This window comes from Trachurus japonicus, chromosome 18 (genome assembly GCF_045865225.1).
Source record: "Trachurus japonicus isolate A0001 chromosome 18, Traja_1.0".
Taxonomy (NCBI): domain Eukaryota; kingdom Metazoa; phylum Chordata; class Actinopteri; order Carangiformes; family Carangidae; genus Trachurus; species Trachurus japonicus.
This window is the reverse complement of record NC_140924.1, coordinates 10,476,490-10,497,075: the sequence shown is the minus strand read 5'-3', so window position 1 is coordinate 10,497,075 and position 20,586 is coordinate 10,476,490. Positions and strand designations below refer to the sequence as shown.

Genomic DNA, 20,586 nt, shown 5'->3' with positions numbered 1-20,586 from the left:
ATTAGATAGGCGTCTGGTCTTCTTGGGCTTTTCGAAGCGTCGCCAATATGGCCGCCGAGTGGCCTGACTTGCCTAGAAGGGCTTTGTCCATAGGCGATTCATTTCAGAAGGCGGGGCCTTGTAAAAAAATCTTGTATGTGATTGGATAAACCACTTGTCCGTTATCTTGAATGACGTGCTACTTCAGCCACTCACATCGTTCTCTGTTCATCTTTCAAATAATTAATATTCGATAGATTCGACAAAACAGTTGAAATAGCAGAATCAATGCCAACGCACGACTCCTCACTGCGAGCCGCCATTGTTGTTTGACTCAAACAGTCGCTTCAGCGCTACGTCACACCTCACAAAGTCCCGCCCGGCGATCCTGATTGGTTCATTATTTTTTGCTCCGGGGAAGAAGTTTGCATTGGCCTCGAGTCCAGACCCTTGTGTGAAGCTGAGCGTAGCGCCTCTGGTGGAGCTTTGTGGAACTACAAGGGTCTGGCGAGAGCCAGGCTAAGCGCCCCCTCCCCCTGCCTGTATTTTGGTATTTTGCTTTGTTTTGTTGTGCACATGGACGTTTCTGGGTGGAGAGCGAGAGAGTCTGTGTTTTCTCTCCAGCCAATGACGGAGCTCAGGTGAAGCTACGTGCAGCAGAGTAGGAGAGCTGCTAGCCGCACTAGCTGTCTCTGATGCTGCTCTCTCTCTCTCTCAGCACAGCAGTCTGTACCGCAAAGAAAAATAAATACAGTCTGAGTGAAGCGCTGGAGCCGCGGACCGATTCCCGACCGTCACCGACAAAGCCTCAGGGGGTGTGGCGGTGTTATATGCTCGTATTATATGCTAGAAATAAGGTCCAGATTGTAAAAAACGGCAATTATCCTTTAAGAACTTTCATTTTTGGTTGAGTGTGGCGGCGCCTGCCAACGGAGGAAACTTTTTACCAAAGGTAAAGTGAACAGAGCTCAGTCTGAGTCTGATTATTGAGAGAATAACATTAATGCTATCAATGTTATTAATGTTATTTATGTTAATGTGGAGAATGTTTCTTCTAACCGGCTCCATGTTGGTCTTCAGTCTGATCAGTTCTGTGTCTTCACTTTCTGGTAAGTTGTTCTTGATCATTTATTAAGTGTGAAATGGATAGATTTTGTACAGGAGCGGGGCACATCCTAACACGGACATTTCAAGAGGTTACACAGGGTCCCTCTCAAAATGCCTCTGGCCAGTTATTCACACAACTAATGGAAGTAGTGAATAGTGTAGTAGTAGTGTAGTCAATTCCTATACTTTTCTTTCCTTCGATTAGGCCTACTGCTTGTCATCCCTCGACGTCCCTCTGACCTGTGATGTTCCTACAAACGTCTCATCTGATGCTGTGCAGTGGAACAAAGACGACTTTGAAGATCCGTCGGTCAGGGAGCATGTGGAGCGTCACCTGAGCAACAACACCCTCTCTCTGATGATCAACAGCGTGAATCCAAACGACACAGGATTTTACAAGTGTTGTATCAACAGCTCTTGCACCAGACCCATCAAGACTGTCTACCTGGATGTCTCAGGTGAGTCTTGGTGCAGCTACTTCCTGGTTGTTGATGTGATGATTGAACCACAGACTCTGCTCTGATGTTCACTGATCACAGACCTGACAGCTGATCCCTGATCTCTGATCATCTGCTTCTGCTCCACAGGAGTTGAGAAGGAGACAGGAGGACCTGGTGAAGGAAACACCATAGAACTGCAGGAATTGAAAGTCTTATTGCTTCTGCTTTTGCTGCTGGTTTTGTTTATTGGTTTTATAAAAAAAAATGTAAGGGACAGGCAGAGCAGAAGTCAAACCAACCTCCTGCTGACGATGTAAATGAAACTCTGTGTCAGTCAACATACACGAGTCAGAATGAAGGGGAGGTCTGGGTCCTGCCTTCTTCAGTCTCTGGTGAAGAGAGCGACTAAAAACCACCTCAAACATCTGAGCTGTGGCTCCAGGTGTTTCTATTATTTTGTCCACTCCATGTATCCCAGTGGAAGTAGGCTCAGTAACAGAAACACCTCTCTGTACTGTATTATAAATCCACATATCAGTGGTTTCTATGTAGCTCTCACCTGAGAACCAGCTGTAGTACCAGTAGTAGTAGTTTGTTTATTCGATCTTGTGCACAAATTGTTTACAGTCGAGCATCAATCACAATCACTCAACCTTATATAATACAATCCTTAGTTCGACTAGTTCAAAAATAGATCGAAAAAGTGTTGGCTGAAGCCATCCAGCTTATAAATGCCTACCCTTTAATTCAATTCAGTAACTGAAAGAAGCAAGTATCCAATAATTAACAAATGAAGCCAAAAAAGTAAATTATCCTTTTTATCCTTAATAAGGAGCTTGTTTTTAGACACTTTTTCCTTCCTTTCAAGCATATTTTCACTTGAAATATGTAGAGAAATCTGATAGTGGAGCAAGTTTTTCTTTCTTATTACAAGCACAAAAAACTTGTTTTCACTGGCAGATTTTTCTGCAGATTTCAAGTGAAAATTTGTTTGAAACAAGTAAAAATGATCTTAAAACAAGTTAAAGCAGATATCAGTGGAATGTTTTTGTTAATATAAGTCCTAAATAGTCCTATTTTCCGTCAGCAATCACTTACATGAAGTATTTCAGCCTAAACACGAGTCTCTCCGTCACTCTGCTCTGCTGTAACCCGAGGAGAAAATTTTCCTTGTGGGATACAAGTGTTATCCAATGAGGGGAGAGAACGGCATGAAGGGCTGTGTGTGCAGCCAAGGGATGCGCGTGAATGTGGTGACGTAGCACGAGGACCAATTGATGCCTGACAAGGGCGGGGGCTGCTAACTCATGGTGCGTTCAAGGAAACTCGTACTTTGTGTTTTTCCTTCCTGTGAAGTCATACCAGTTCGATCTGGTACGAGTTCACGGGTCGGAAGTTACGAGTGGCCGTTATAGGGAACTTTCACAGACAACAGGACAGTAAAAACACGAGCTACGGGTTACCTGGAACGCTACCAAGTCGTAGTTGTGACTTGAAGCTGTAACTTACGGTTTCAAAAGCCTGCCTTGGACACAGCATTAGCCGAAACGGCCGTGCCGATGATATCTGCTTTAATCTTTAGGTGATGAGTCTTATTTAAATGGAAAGAGATTAGTTTAGACTAGAAATGAGACATTGTGACAAGAAATAAGACAAATATTTTTGGAAAGATTTTGAGTTTTGCTTAAGTCAAATTGAAAACAGCAGTCAGTGTGGCAGTGGCTCTGACGCAATTTATGCATGGCGAGTCCATCTCCTTTGTTAATGTTACAGTGCAGTAAGTAATGAGTTGTATAGTTGTAATGAAAATCAATTATGAATGAAAGGTGGCCTAACCTGCTTGTTTAAAATTTCAAGATGCCAAAAATAAAGCGACTGATCTGACTTGATGTAAAGCCACTCGATGGACAGTTGATTTTACTCCCTTTAAAACAAACAGCTCTAACCGGAAGTGACGTTTTAGTGGGCGTCCCTTCGGTTGCCGACGTGACGTGCCCAACCCGGAAGAGAGTCGAGCAGCGGGAAACAAACAGCTCGGGTCTCCTGGCTGCCAGGAACAACAAAGACTTTGAGTAAAATGTCTGAGGTGGAGTTTCTGAGAGGATTTGTTACCGAGAGACTCGCCGCCGCCTCCCAGGAAATCTTAGCGGCCGTGGACAGAGTCGTAGCCGGATACGAGGCGGAGGCTTCGGGCTTCAGACAGGAGATCGAGCGGCAGAGGAACCTGCTGGATGTTCTCCTGCAGCCTCGAGTCGTCCTCAACAAAACCGGTTGGTGATTCAGTTTTACATCATTTCACATCAAAGCTGTGGTTTGTAGAAAAAGAGGACACGTAGCGTACTACATTTATCTTGGTAAAATGAGCCGCTGTTTGATTTCCGTTGCGCCCGATCTAGAGTAAATAAACAGTCCCTCCAGCAGTGGCGGCTGGTGAAAAATATTCTAGGTGGGGCTGTTTGTCCCTGAAGTTTTTGGTGACCATCTTGATAAAAGAACCCCAAACCCATTTTTAGGGATAAACATTAATTATTTATTTGCCTTCATAAATCAGCAGTTTGACAGATGACAATGAACAAACAGTAGTCTTTCACTGGTGGCACACAGTGGACGTGAAATATATTAGCAAATACTCTTAATACAAAAATATGGTTATTAAAAGGCATGTGTATGATGTAACCTACAGCAGTGATTAATGTTAACTATAGACAAAGTGTGACAGGAACACTATAGGAGGAACATAACGTGATTAAGTTTGGTCTGACCTAGCTGATGTGAGATTTTCACTGCTGCATTATCAGGTTTGATGACGAGTCTAACTGTGAACGTACTGGTCACACCTGTAAACATAATGAACAGCGCGCTGCAGCCTGATGCTCCGCATCACAGACGTCCTGTCACAGCCTGGGTGATTAGTTTCCCCTGGTGTCACTCAGGAATAACAGTGTCCAGTCCAGTGTCCAGTCCAGTGTCCCAGAAGCTGGATGAACTAATAAAAACGCTCTTGGACGAGCTGTGAACGCACCGCGGACGAACCAACAGCATGTAGTCCAAAAGTTGTCTCCGAGCATCAAGAGGGAGCAGTCTCTGACGTGCCGGTTAACGGTGCTCCGGTCCTCCGGTGCTCCTCTCACACACTACGGCCTCCTGTCACATCATAGCAGCCTCCCGCCACCGGCCCACAGAGTTTTATCCACCTGTTGGTTGCATTTCCTCACCGTGAAACTGTGTTTTTCATCCAGCTGTGAAGCTCTGCTGCTAGTCCTGCCTAGTCCTGACTTCTGCCTAGCTTGGCTAACGTTAGCTGACAGCACCGTTCATGTGTCCCTTGAGAGTTCATGTTTTGTAATCCGTTCAGATAAATAGGTCTCTAACGCCAGTAACAGTCCGTGTGGTATCTGTCCTCACTGTTTTAAAAAAAAAGTAAATTATACGGGAAACAGAATTTGAAACTGATGAAAACCGTGTAGCCATCCTGCTACCGAGGACAGCTCCTCGGTTAATTTCCCCCTCGATTTCTGGTTGCCACGGGAGACCAAAATGTTTGGTTTGGGGCGATATTTTCTGCGCCCCAAAGGCATAAAATCCGACGACGCTGATTGGCTAAATTACCTGTTGCTCCGTATATTTTTTACTTAGCAACAGTCACTGATTGGCTGAGCCAGTACACTGCTCGGGCGACTTCTCCAGCGCCCCAGACCAAGTGGCAACCCTCCGTGACGTCACCCATTGGTTTGTGAAGGGCCGTTTGTGAAGCCCGGAGATTGGCTTTCAGGGCGCCGCCATTTTTGATTTTTGGAGCCAGAAGAAACCATATTTGGACGAGGGGGCGGAGCTAAGGAGGTCGAGGGGCGGGTCGGACCCGTGTCTCCGAGGCTGCTAGTTTACCCAGCAACACCGGCTAACTGCCGAGCGGCTACGCTGCTAACACCGTTAGCATCTACAACTCGAGGTAAACTTTATATTTAACGGTGAAAGTAATCTCAGAAGCTTATTAAATACATATCCATGTTTGAACTAGCCTTACATAGACCCCATGAGGAGTAATGTGTCACGTTATTGTAGCCGATGTTAGCATTAATAAGCTAATGTAAAGCTGTGAAACGTATTTTGATATTGTTTTAAATTGTTTTACAGAACCCAGAGACTAGTTTCTGTCTCAAACTGTAAAGCTGCAACACATTAAACTGTCATGGACTGAGACTGGTGGGTGACCGCTCCTGGACTTGATGTTACCTCACCTGCATCACCGATGATCGGCTGCTGGAGCTCCGACCTGTCGACCACGTTACAGCATTCACCCAGCTATTAGCTATTGTTTTACATTCCTATATATATGCACATATTTTTTGCAAGTTACCAACATGATGTTGTACTGGAAATTCAGCTAATATAATACAAGCTTGTCTTTTGACAGTATGGCTCACCTTTACATCATCCACAGCTCATAAAACGTTTTCAATGCTGTGAAATGCTGAAATTACTAGTGCAGTTTAAACATGAAATTGATTTATTTACTAAGATTTGCTTTACTGATTTTTAATGGGCCTTTACAATAACATTAACACCACGACACACTGCTGTAATCAATAATAAATTCAGGAAAAAACTTTCCAGGACTATTTCTATGAATGCTTTCACTACACACAAGAAAAATACAAATGTTTAATCTTGTTACCCTCCTTGAAATAATAAAGCATCCAGAGATGAATATCAGAGCTTGTGCTTTCCTGATGTGTCTTGTCAACTAATCTATGATACTGAAAACAATAATTCACCAAAGTGTCACATTACATTGACCATGAGGTTATGTTAAATATGTAAAAGAAATACTACAATTTAATCACAGTAACTTTCTTTATTATTACATTTTCAATGATAACAATCATCGACTGAATAAAACATTTGTATTAACTGGACTATGAAAATAGCTGCTTCCAAATCTTCACTGTCAATTTTAAGTTCATCCTAAAAAGTGTGAGGTCAAATGTGAACATGGAATAATAAACAAACAGTTGGTCTGTTCTCTCGTCAGAGGTTTTCTGGTTTCATCATCATCACAGCTCCATAACTTCACATGATGTCCTCCTTCTGTTGGCACCGGTCACTCAGCTCTCACAGTGGCTCCTTAGAATCACAGTAAAACACAAGAACTTAAATTAAAACATGGCAGGTGCATGACTGTCTGCTTCAATTAAAGACATTTGTGTGTGAATTTACAGCAGTAAATGACAAACCCCCACCTCTATATATTGTATTTATCAGTACAGTATGACACCAGCAAGATAGCAAGTTGATGGATAAACCTGGGGGGGTTGCAGCTTGTAGACCGATCCTACCGATCACTGTTCTGCCAACATGACGCCGTGGTCGTTAAATATTAACCCATAAGGACCCACGGTGACACGGGTGTCACACTGCCTTCAAGTGTCCTGGAAAGCCCCTTACACATATTTATGTTGAACTTTTAGCTCATGAAGTCCCTAAGTGACATCTACTCAACATCCTGGTGCAGTCACATGACTCTCTGTGAATCTCTCTATCCATGACAACATTTCCAAGATGGTGGCCAGCAGAGTTGGCACATTTCACAGAGGCCGCTACTTTTAAAAAGCTTGCTTTCTGTCAATAAAATAAGCCACCACCCATTTCACAATGCAAATCCTTTTATAACATGTCCCTTGTTGTATTTAACCTGTTCTGACCTCATTTTTTGAAGAAACTCATATAAAACAACTTAAGAAAATATTGCTGTGACATATACGTCACATCGGGCTAAGGCCTTAAAAAAGTCAGGAAAAATACCTTGTGACGCCTATGTCACAATGAGGAAAATGGGAAAGAACTGCTCAATTAAATTAGGTGATTCAGGTATTTTGAATTAATATACTCTATGTTGTTCAATTTAAAACATAATTTAAAAATGTTAACATAAAAATAATGTCAAATTCAATCAATATTTAATAAAATGATATATCAGTCCGGAAATTGAACCACAGATTTAGCAGAGACACTCGTCTCAGTAAATGAACAAGATTTTAGTATCCCATGCTGGTCCCATAATAATGTAATTATGCTTTTTTGCTGTATTTTCTGTAACAAAATAGGATACAGTGTTCAGGATGTACTGACGACCATCAGACGTGCAATAGATGTTGTATACAGAACAACAAATACAGCAAAGAAGAATGAGAGTTTACATAAGAAAATATTAGGAAACAAATAAGAAAAGTTAACACAGTCAAACAGTCATGAACCAGGTTTGAGACAAGGGTTCTGGACTGCTGTACTGATGGGAGAGAGGGTCCCATGTGGTGCATTGTGAGAGAAGGACGTTTTACCCAGCTCAGTTCTGACGAATGGAATATGACCCAACTATCAGTTCTGTGAGTGGGTACCAATGTTTTGTGATTTCATAGTTAACAGAGATGATAAATAAGGAGACAATAACTGTGACAGGGCTTTAAAAATGGATAAAAACCAATGCTGTTGTCCCCTTACTGTCAGAAATGACCAGCCGACATTTTGATAAAGAGTGCCGTGATGGGTATTATATGAATCATTGGAAATGAAATGTAAGGCTGAGTGGTAAACAGCATCTATAGGAATCAAAGTGGGACTAGCAGCTCTTCCATAGATGTCATCTCCATAGTCTAAAACAGAGAAAAAATAGTGTCTCCAATTTTTTTCCTGTGGTGAGTAGGAAAACGGTGCTTATTTCTGTATAGAAAGCCAAGTATTGTTCTTAGTTTAGCAATGAGGGTGGTGATATGGTGCTTAAAATTAAGACAACTGTCCATCCAGATGCCAAGGTATTTGTAGTTGGAAAGAAAATTGTGGTTGCACAGCTTTTAAGGCTTCAGTAACTGGTTAAAGCCTTCAATATGAGGCAATATTCGCATTTCTATAGTGTTTGCCCTTTTTTGTTGTGAAACTTGTCTTAAAAAGGTGTTAATAGTAACCAGCAAATTTGTAATTTTGATATATGTTATGGAAATGCAAATAAAAGGTCAAATTTGTGTTACAGAGCAAAAGAAAATGTTAAGCCCATTTATTTTCAAGTGAAAATTTAAGATACCAAAAACGCCCGATGTGACATATATGCAACATTCCAGATCTCTGACAATAGGTGGCGCTATTTAAAAAAAAACTTCAAAAATGTGTTCCATGCATTCCACTTGCTCTGTGTTTCACCCCACTTAATTTTCCTTCAAGGATAAATGGGTCTGGGTTCTTATGGGTTAAACCGGATTTATCCCGGTCCGGTAAAAGTCGGAGACGAGCTAACGGTTAGCATGGCTAACACGGGAGCTAACGGCGAGCTAACAGTGAGCTAACGTTAGCCGTGTGACTCGATTATTCACATTAACTATAAATTAACTTGTCTTGGACGGTGACAGTCTCATGTTCTCCGGTCAGAACACACAGGAGAACACACGGGAAAGTAATCAGTGGTCTTCTGGAATATACAACAAATTAAATATATTTTTTACACATTCAGAAAAAGAAAAAAATACTCACCGAACCGTGATATCAGCTCCCTCCGGGTCTGTTAGCACCGTCGGACAAGGTGAAACGAAAACTGGCTGAAATTAATTAACTGCCAGCACTGCACCTGTGCTGTCTATCATCCACACATATCGACAAAATATCAGAAATTAAATTAAAACTGACTGAACACAATACGCAAACGACGGGAGGTCCCCTCCGGTGTTAATCCTCGGTGTCTGATCCACTGTGTCTGACCTGTGACGTCTCAGTCATCAGGCTGTCAATCATATTCCGTGCTGGAAGGTGATTGGTCCGTTATACCAACCAGGAAGGACTAATATCTAAATAATTATAAAAAAAATTTCAGAAGGACCACCAGGTCATATTTAAGGATGATGAACTTTAGCTGTTTAGACCGTTATCAGTTGAGAAAAAAAATTATTGAGCGAGTATTTCATGATTGAAAATGAATGGGAGTGGATTGGAACCAGGGCTTTCTGCAGCCACCCCCTGCAGGATGCGGCTGGGATTGCACGTAAAGTCACTTCCGCATAGGCTTCACTTTTCAGACCGGAAGTCTACGTCCATTTTTTTTTACAGTCTATGCCCCAGACACAGAGCGATAGATATAACAGAGACAGTAAATGAACCTGTAGGCAAATTAGCCTCTAAATAATGGTTTTATTTTATATACAGCTCGATTTTAAGAATTCCTATCACATTCACAGGTACAATAAGAAAAAAATATTAATTTTAAATTATTATTTTGGAAAAAATTATAATAATTAAAAATCGCTTTTCATCAGGGGGGGCGGCGCCCGAGCGCCCTCTATTGACCAGCCGCCACTGCCCTCCAGGAATTCGCGATGTTGCGATCTTGCAATTTTGTACAATCACCGCAACTTTTCCGCAAATTGGACCAATTGTCGGTGCTTTCCGCGAGTTACACAGCAGAGAGTGCGAGTCTGGACGGAGCGGTGGTTGAAAGTGAGTCCACGGAGGAACAGCGTGGCTGGGCTGACGGCAAGAAACTTGATACAACGTGCACAAAGTGATAAGTAAAGGAACACAAGCTGAGTTGAACGTGTTGAGTGTGTGAGTTGTCCTGGTTGACCACCCGAGGCTGTGTCAACCGCGCAGCACTCGCCGAGGGGGAATCCAGTGAGTGCGCCACTGCAGGGCCGGAGCGGAGCAGCCGGCGGCCAGGTGCCCCTTCCCCCATCCTAAAGCCCTGGCCCTTGACTTGAGTAGCCACCCACCCCTTTTTATTCAAAGACTGGACTGTTTTAATGGCATTTTAAAACAGTTCTTTTACCACGATTTTTAAACAGACATTTTAATTAAAAGTAAAACAACTTTCAACTCTATGTAATTTTCCAGTGCCTTTCTTAACAAGTGGAAAATTGCTGGTATAACAGGACCTCATATTATTTTGTGACATTTCAAAATTTTCAATTTTCCTTTGATTTTTAATTATTCAGAACAAAACTGCAACTTCTTTTTTGCAACTTTCGCTGTCTCCCGCAATTTAATCGCAACATAAGCGCTTAAAACATCGCAACATGCACCGCAATTTTTTCAAAATGTGGCAGCAAAATCAGACATTTTAGGCCGCAACAATCACAAAAAAAGCCCGTGAAATCCTGGAGGGACTGAATAACGGTAGGCTCAGTCCTTGAGCAAAGTGAAGGTCCTGAAAGATACATAAAGCCTATGTGATTTTGCTGATATTTGTTATTTACGAAAATTGAGCGTTTTCCTCGTGTTTAATCAGGTGCAAGTTTTATTTTACTGATTGTTTCTCAGACGAATCGTCTGATAATTACTTCATATGTTAGTTCATCATTGTCTTTGCAAATTCTCCCTGTTAAACTGCCTCTGTATAGTAGCTATATAGTATAATATAGTAGCCTATAATGGGAATGAATGACTCAGTGAAACGTCTGGTTAGAGGAAAACATGCAACTTTGACATTCTCTGACTTGGCATTTGAACACATTCATTTACAAATTCAGGGATATCTATCTGTGTCAAATTGGTGCAAGCCTTTTACCACAAACTTAGTCACTGCTAACTAACGATATGGCTTAACGACAAGTTCTACAAAAGAGTAACAATTATATTGTAGTAGTCATAAGGGCCACTGCTGCAACATGGGTTGTGGTGTACGCGGAAAATATGATATCCAAACAAATGTTAATTTTCAACAAAAACCTGGTTTATTTGACCAGAAAAGCGAGCGAATAAAGAATAAAGAAAATTCCTCTGTGCCTCTCATGCTCCGGTAAAAACCCATTTTCCCACCCAGGTGCATGCTGCCTGGTCCCTTACTGTAAGCCTGGTGCCCCTAACATGCCAAAATGAAACAAAAACACAAATAATACACAATAAAATACCTATATTAAAAAATAATAATAAACAGAATACTAACAGAAATCTAATCATAATGAAATCAAATAATTTGATTCAGAATAATCAAATCTAAATATTAACTAAAATAAATATTGTTTTATATATAATACCAAATTAGTTTTAGGACCTTGTTGCTCGGTAGTAGGCTGTTCCCTCTGACCAGGCACAAACTTACTGTCATACAGATTTCCTAAAGAAACAAACCAGTGCAACGCTTGGATTGCAGCACTCTGACGGGAAAACTGGACACGGACGGCAAACTGTATAGAGCCTGCAGCATCCATTTCGTTACCAGAAAGTAAAAAACACTGCTAATAATGTAACGGCATAATTCAGTAATAACTTATGACGCGCCGCATCAGGGCCGAGCTGCCTGCTTAGACTGTGCTAGCCTGCACTAACGTTAGCATAACAACCGTTAACTGACAAGACAGCTATTACTGAGCATTGCACACAAGCTTTGTCTCTATTATCTAATTAACGGTGACCAGGCTTCTTATATTTCCAGGATTGTCATTTTTACAAGTTAACACTGTTGCTAACTGGCGCTAGCTAATGATGAGATACCCGGAGGTAGTAAATGAGCTAACCGGACTGAAAATCCAGCTGTTCAAAAATAATTGGTGCAAGCTAGCGATAGTGTTAACTTGACAATCCCTGACAGACCTGAAGATCTGGTCACCGTGTTATTATTTGTCAGACTCAAGAAGTACTGGCTAGTCATTTCGTATCGTACATCCACGGGCTAGCTAACTAGCGCTGTAACCGGATGTTTTAACCGTTGAAACGGTCTATAGCCTGTTTTATACAAACATCAGCACAGTGGTGATTAATCTGTCCATGAGGAGGTAGTAGAAGTATAAGTTCTGCTTCCTTGATGAAATTTTACTTGAGTAAAAGTAAAAGTACTAATGTAAAAATCCACTCAAGTAAAAGTAAAAAGTAGTTCCGAGACTTCCGGCCAATCAGAGGTTCATAGCAGGAGCAAAATTCCTTCAGCTCAGACTAGTGTCCACCATAGACTGTAAAAAGAATGGACGTAGCACCCGTGACGTCACCCATTGGTTTGGGGGAGTCTGTTTTGTGCCGCTACTACGGGGGTTTGAACTGCGCCATGTTGGATTTTACTTGCCATATTTGGAGAGGTGCGGCTGTTAGCCGGCCGAGAACCCGCCCACTGGCCTCGAAGCAGCGGTCTCCGGACCTGTCACTCAACGTTTCCGCGCCCTAATTGGCGAGAATTTTAAACCTAATAACAGTAAAACGGTAGAGTTTAAAGAAATTCACCCCCCTCAGAGTGTGTGTGGGGGTAGAAACTATTGGTCGAGACCAAAAAAATAAAATGTACCAGGCTGTAAATATGTTTTTTAAGCTGTAAAGTCGGCGATTTTAACATGGGGCTCAATTGGAGTTGCTCCCTTCTAGAGCCAGCCCCGAGAGGAAGCCGAGGGGATTGCAGTTTTTTGAACGCGGAAGTGAGATTCACTTCTCAGACCGACAACTGCCCTCTTGGTGTCCACTGAGAAGATCATTGGGGTTCATAGAGACACCAGTTATATGAGTGACAGTTTGAAGACACTGTTGTTCATGATGTGTTTCATTGTTTCTGCAGGTGATCAGCACCTGTTGAAGATTGAAGCAGAGGATCTTCCTGAGTTGACCTCTAGTCTGGATCAGGAGAACCCAGAGAGTCTACATATTAAAGAAGAAAAGGAGGAACGATCGACCACTTTTGAGTTTCCCCTCACTTCTGTCCATGTGAAGAGTGAGGATGAGGAGGAGAAACCTCAGTCCCTACAACCTCATCAAAGACAAACTGAGGCTGAGCCTCCATCCAGCAGCTCAGCTGAGCAGATAGAGGCCGATGGAGACGACTGTGGAGGATCTGAACCAGCCAGGAACTCAGATCAACATGTAGATCTTCAACCAGATCCAGATGATGAGGTCTCAGATTCGTCCTGTGAGACTGAATACATTGATGATGACTGGAGAGAAACCAGAGCACCTGAGTCAGGTTGTGATGAAGAATGTGACACTGGTAAGAAGTCTCACTGTAAGAAGTCTCATCGCTGCTCAGAGTGTGGGAAAGCTTTTAATGCACCCTCGATGTTGAAGAGACACATGAGGATCCATACAGGAAAGAAACCATTTGACTGTGCTACCTGTGGTAAACAATTCAGTCAAAGAGGTCATCTTCATAGACATATGAGACTCCATACAGGAGAGAAACCATTTGACTGTGCTACCTGTGGTAAAACATTTAATCAAAGAGGTACTCTTAAAGACCACATGAGACTCCATACAGGAGAGAAACCATTTGACTGTGCTACCTGTGGTAAACAATTTAGTGAAAGAGGTTCTCTTCATAGACATATGAGACTCCATACAGGAGAGAAACCATTTGATTGTGCTACCTGTGGTAAAGCATTTAGTCAAAGAGCTCATCTTAAACTCCACATGAGGATCCATACAGGAGAGAAACCATTTGACTGTGCTACCTGTGGTAAACAATTTAGTGAAAGAGGTTCTCTTCATAGACATATGAGACTCCATACAAGAGAGAAACCATTTGATTGTCCTACCTGTGGTAAAACATTTAGTCAAAGAGGTAATCTTAAAGGACACATGAGGATCCATACAAGAGAGAAACCATTTGAATGTCCTACCTGTGGTAAAACATTTAGTCAAAGAGGTAATCTTAAAGGACACATGAGGATCCATACAAGAGAGAAACCATTTGAATGTCCTACCTGTAGGAAACATTTTAGACATTCAAGGACTTTTAAGGTGCACTTGAGACTCCACACACAGGAGAAGTTAAGTTAAAGATACTTTATTAATCCTTTGCAGGAAATGACAATGTTACCAGCAGCAGACGACAACACAAGGCCACACACACACACACACACACACACACACACACACACACACACACATCATCCACAAAAATACACAATAACAACAACATTGCACAACCCCTGTGGTAACAGGCAGCCGCACCACCAGAGAAACCATTTAGTTGAGCTATTTGTGGGAAAGGATTTACCCAGAAGACAAAACCTTTGGTTCGAGAGTCCATTCAAAAGTGAAGCCATTTGGTTGCAGTGTTTGTGGGGAAACATTTATGGAGCTGGAGAATTTGGCGACACACATGAAATCCCATAAAGGAGGGAAACTTCAGTTGTTGTCTTGAGCAGCACATGAAAGTCCATACAAAAGTTAAACCTTGTAGTGTGTGTGGAGTACATGTAAGGCAGTAGGTAGTGTTAAGGCACCTTCAATCATTTAGTTGCAGTTTTGTGATGAGACATTTTGTCAACAGGAAGATCTTTACGTGTTCACAAGAATCCATGAAGGAGAGTAAACGACGTACAGTTGAAGTTTTTGTGGCCGTCATTTCTCTGATGTTTCTGGCAAGAAGAGACGTATGAGTGTATGTAAACTCAGGACTGTTACTGAAGGCAGCAGCAGTGTGTGTGAGGCTGCAGTTATTGAACTGTAACAGCAGCTCATCACAACACAGTGAAAATTAATTTCATGTGTAAAATATTTTGTTAAAGTTTATGATTTTGATATGTAAGAAATGGATTGTTCATGAAATTAATGCTACAAATAAATAACTTCAGTAAGTGAGTCTGCAGATGTGTTGGTTGAGCTGAACTGTAACAGCTCATTCCAACACAACACAAATTTTCATTGTTTTTTTTATCAAAGTGTAGCAAATTCTGTAAAAAAAAAAAAATCTCTTTCTGGTATAGTTGTATTTGGTGGAAACATCTTTTGTTTTTTGTTTGTAAAGCAATACTTAATGATTGGGTTTGGAGTTTTGTGTCCAAAAATAAACGTTAGACTTAAACAAATGAAATCTTCGTCTTCATCATCACCTGTGGGCTTCTAGTCCTGTGTGGTGGGGGCTGTGTCTGCAGCGCCCCCTCCCCCTGCCTGTATTTTGGTCTTTTGCTTTGTTTTGTTGTGCACGTGGACGTTTCTGGGTGGAGAGCGAGAGAGTCTGTGTTTTCTCTCCAGCCAATGACGGAGCTCAGGTGAAGCTACGTGCAGCAGAGTAGGAGAGCTGCTAGCCGCACTAGCTGTCTCTGATGCTGCTCTCTCTCTCTCTCAGCAGCAGCAGTCAGGACTGCAAAGAAAAAGAAATACAGTCTGAGTGAAGCGTTGGAGCCGCGGACCGATTCCCGACCGTCACCGACAAAGCCTCAGGGGGTGGGGTGGTGTTATATGCTCTTATTATATGTTACAAATAAGGTCCAGATTGTAAAAAACGGCAATTATCCTTTAAGAACTTTAATTTTTGGTTGAGCTTGGCGGTGCCTGCCTACGATGGAAACTTTTTTTAAGTGAACAGAGCTCAGTCTGAGTCTGATTATTGAGAGAATAACGTTAATGCTATGAATGTTATTAATGTTATTTATGTTTGTGTGGAGGATGTTTCTTCTAACCGGCTCCATGTTGGTCTTCAGTCTGATCAGTTCTGTGTCTTCACTTTCTGATAAGTTGTTCTTGATCATTTATTAAGGGTGAAATGGTTAGATTTTGTACAGGAGCGGGGCACATCCTAACACAGACATTTCAAGAGGTTACACAGGGTCCCTCTCAAAATGCCTCTGGCCAGTTATTCACACAACTAATGGAAGTAGTGAATAGTGTAGTAGTAGTGTAGTGAATTCCTATACTTTTCTTTCCTTCGATTAGGCCTACTGCTTGTCACCAAATCCAAGCTCAAATTTGAACGAACGAGGAAGAGGAGCTTGGTGAAGCTTCCGCTACAAAACGAGCTTGAAATATAGACTTATTTAATTTTTTTCGGGACAATTTCACATTTCGGGGCTTCAATACAAGACGGACATTACATACGAGCAGCATGGAGGTATTTGGATGTTTTTTGGTGTGTCTTTTTGTTACGAAGACAGTTGGTATCTATTTGCAACCGTTATATGGACATGCACTGCTACGCCGAGACCCCCTGTAACTCAGAGAAGCCACGGAGGACTCTGAAACTTCTCCCAGCCCTTAGTTGACGTGAGGGTTAGTAGATGCAATTTGAATTTTGGGTGAACTATCCCTTTAACTATGTACTGTGGTCATTGTTGACTTGTTTTGTCTTATATAAGTCTTGCTGGCAAGCGTCTGTGTTCTTTTTATGAAAGATGAATTTCCTGCCTTGGCGGGACAATAAAGTTTTTCTAATTCTAATTCTAATGTATCTCTGTTCTCTGCGTTTGGCACAACTCGTTTTCACAAGTAACCCACTGTTATTCAAAATTCTAAAGTTAGTTTCCCTGATATGCACACTAACTCATCACATGGGTAAACACCTGTCACACAGTTTTACAATTAGCAATCAGAGCTTTAGCATACTGTAAAAGGGCAGCATAACAGGCAGTGATGGACTGACACCAAAAAGAGAGAAACCAAACAGAGAGAGAGGCCACACATAACACAAACACACACACATACATACGTATATGTAGCAGTGATCATAATGATGATGAGAAAAGAAAATGCATTGATCACCAAAATTGCATGTTGATTGAAGGATTCTAAAATAGACTAGAACAAAGTCTTTGACTACAATGAGTGCTGCTCTACTAGGTGAGCTACATGTTAGTCTCAGCTCATCAAAATTATGTGATCAGTCTTTCAAAATTGTCCGGCCGTAAACCAGCTGACCCCGACCGACTCTTCTTCTTTTTTTGTGGTCACATCAGCACGGCTGCATCGTCACACACCCACCTTTTACACTGAGCACATCAGTGTTCAACTGGTTCTTATAGATGTCTAGTCTTATGATGGTTTGTGTGTGTCATTTGAGACTAAAATAGCATTTTGAGAATAAATAACATTGTTCTGAATGTAAAGTTTTATTTTGCAGGAGAAGTGAGGGGTTTTGCCCATTGTGTGTGTGTTTTTGGATTTGTGTGTAGAGTATGAGGCATGCTTTCAGAAAATGTGTGTAAACAATCGAGAAAAAGTGTAATGTAACAGCTATGTTTTGATATGCTGATGTTTTCTTCTTAATTGGACAATAATTGTGAATCAATAAATCAATACCAGCTGTGTAATGTATTCTGAGGATAACAATAATAAAGAAAAAAAATTGAAAAAAAGAAAAATGTATAATAAACATTATATTCTCACAAAAAAAAGAATCACATTACAAATACAAAAGTGCAATCAGAACTGTACAATTATTCATTTACAGCGTCATGTCGAAGTACTGGGTCAGGCCGCCTCGTACTCTTACTCTCTGCCTCTCTGATTGTTTCTGTCTGTAGTGAAACGTCAACAACCACCAGGGCTCCTTGAACTGACTTATAGGCTACTGGTTTCTTAAAATTGAATGAAAGACACTCACATCTCCTTAGGGAAGCGCAGGTGCTGAGTCAATTATGGTATCTTGAGAAAAAGGATGAATGACTTGCAGCACTGCAGGACTTCTTGCAAAATAAATAATTTACATTTCGAGCTGAATATGCTCTTCGTCAGACAACAAAGTGGTGTGAGAGGCCATCTTACTGTAAAACATGACAGATAGTGTTAGTTCTGATAAATGGTCAGCAGGGGGCGCTCTAGACCTGCAGCTCACTCTATTCATTTTTTTTTTTAGCACTGAAAATACAAACTCTCAATGAGGATAACAACAACAGCAATACACATGAAGAACAGGCAAGGTGTAGAGTGCAAACATAACAGTAGGGGAATCATGAAACAAAAAAAAGGTAAATAATAAATAAATCAAGGCAGATGAATAAAGTACAATTTCCCAGGCATACACGTTCAACATAAAAACATAGCAGCAAAAGATCAATTAAATTTAAATATAGTTTAGAAGAGAAGGAGACGAGAAATATTTAGACTTAATTTTTTTTGCACATTTGCTGTTTGTCTTTTTAAGGGATGAAAAGAATAACTTAAACTCATTAATGAAACAAGAAAAGGAAGGTTTAGAGTTCCTCCATTTTGCACAATGGATATGATATTTACCCAAGAGTATAATAACATTAATAGTGTCAGAAACAGACACGGTTAGATGATCCACTACACAAATAAAATTGCCTGGCCTTGCATTGTTTTCCTCTGTGTTAAGCCAAGTGGTCACTCCTGTGTGTCCTCACTGTGTCTAGTCTCACATTAGGAACAAATATTCAGCATTTATTATACCAGTCAGTTTAGTGTTTAGTCCTTAGTATAAACTGTGACTGAAAGGTGAGTTTTATTTATTCATGTGAATGAGGATCTACAGTTTGTTTCTCTCATAAGTCGTACAGTGTCCTGCAGAGTCAACACCAGCAGGGGAAACAACTGACTGAAGTGGTTATTTTTCTTTAATTAACAGTTGTATTAGTTTCTGATTTGCAAACAGTCAAATTTTAACTTATGAATGTTGTGTTCTTCCGTAATGAATGTCAGCAGACGAGACTTTTACCTACATTTATTATACAACAGGACTCACAACATGGAACTCCTCACTAAACTTATCTGTTAAGCTGCTGCTCTGCTCTTAATGTGTCCTTCAAAAAAAAAAGCACATGTAAAACATATTGGATTCCACCACAGTGATTGGTAAAAATATTTTTCAAAACGCTAAATTCACAATTCCTGTCAGAGAGAGACGTTTGCGCCTGTGCAGTCTTCCCTTTTAAAAAAACATTTAAAAGCCTAAGCAGGAAATAACGGTTGGGAGTCAAAATTGTATTTCTTTATTCGATTGAATTGTGTCATGAGAAAAATATACGACCTTAACCTACAAAAAAAATCTGCAGTTTATCGTAAAACCGCAACGGAGAATGTATTTTATGTGAAGACGCTAGAGGTCTGGTTATTTTATTTTTCTTATTCATGATCTCTGAAACGTGTTGTCTGCTCCTGTTGATTTTTTGACACAGATATAATATTTGCCTGACTAGTTTGTAAATGCGTTTCTTTAAAATAAAGGGGAAAAAACGTTACTTCCTGCTTCTGCTTGGGCTCTATACACCTATACACACATATTTTACAGACTATGATACACACATCACTTGTCTAAGAGCTCCCCCCACTGTTCAAACAAAATAACTACTACGACTAATTTCTCAACAAATCAGTGTTTGTATTAGGTAACTCAAGAATATTTACCACTAGATACATATTTGTTATATAGTACGTAAGTGTTTGATTCCATGTGATGTTTTCAGAGTGGGATTTGGCCTATTGATATGTTGACAACTCAATCTCTGTTCAGATGTTTCACTCAACACAAGGTGGTTTAAAAAAGAAAAAGTGATCTGGATTCAAATAATTTGTAGAACAAATTAGGCTACAGAAATATCCATAACCATCATCAGACCTGCAAACTCCGGAGAGTAAAAAAGGTGACAAGGTCCAAAAAATCAAACCAACGTCAACGTGCACGCTTTTAGCCTAAAGCTGAGAATATCAGGTATTGTTCCCCCTCCATTAAACAAAGTGCAGTGAAAAAGTATTTGCCCCCTTCCTGATTTCTTACTTTTTTTTTTTGCAGATTTGTCACACAATGTTTTTATTTATTTGTGTAATATTTTGGTAGGGCAGCCATCTTGGAAAAGTTTTCACCACTGTTCCAAGCTTTCTTCATTAGTGGATAAAGGCTCTCACCGTGGTTCAATCACTGCAGTCCCAAAGCTTTAGAAATATCTTTGTAACCCTTTCCAGACAGGTAGATGTCAATAATTAGTTTTTTCACCTGTTCTTGAATTTCTTTAGATGATGTGTTGCTATTTGAGAACTTTCAGCCTACTTCACTTTGTCAGATAGGTTCTATTTAAGTGATTTCTTGATTCAGCTGGTCTGGCAGTGATCAGGCCTGGATGTGAAGAGTGAAACTGAACTCAGCTTTCCAAAAAAAAAAAAAAAAAAGGTTTATCACTGTTAGTTCACGATTTAACAAGAGGGGGCTTTACTTTTTCACATAGAAAATGCAGTTTGCAAAAGGTGTGGTGGAGTTTCTGTAGCACTGCTTTGTACACAAACGTCAAGTTGATAAAGTTGTTATTTGGGCCGAGTAGGAACTTTTCCTCCCCTGATAATCTTGAATTAAACTTTTTCACCCTGAACTGTGGAACTCTGGATAATCAGGATGGTCAGCTTTAATCAGTAAATGTGTCTCTGAACCGTAAGATTGTCCTTC

General features: G+C 40.8%; 1 protein-coding gene across 1 annotated transcript; it reads left to right on the top strand.

Annotated features, from left to right (window-relative positions):
- Positions 1-13,515: 13,515 nt before the first annotated feature.
- Positions 13,516-14,252, top strand: LOC146968713 (uncharacterized). The gene has a single exon (XM_085760412.1). The coding sequence runs from the start codon at positions 13,533-13,535 to the stop codon at positions 14,250-14,252; it is 720 nt and encodes a 239-aa protein (XP_085616538.1). The 5' UTR covers positions 13,516-13,532.
- Positions 14,253-20,586: the final 6,334 nt, after the last annotated feature.

What these genes read in the sequence shown, in the direction of transcription:
- LOC146968713 (XM_085760412.1), top strand. Translation starts at nt 13,533, where the DNA reads ATGTTGAAGAGACACATGAGGATCCATACAGGAAAGAAACCATTTGAC.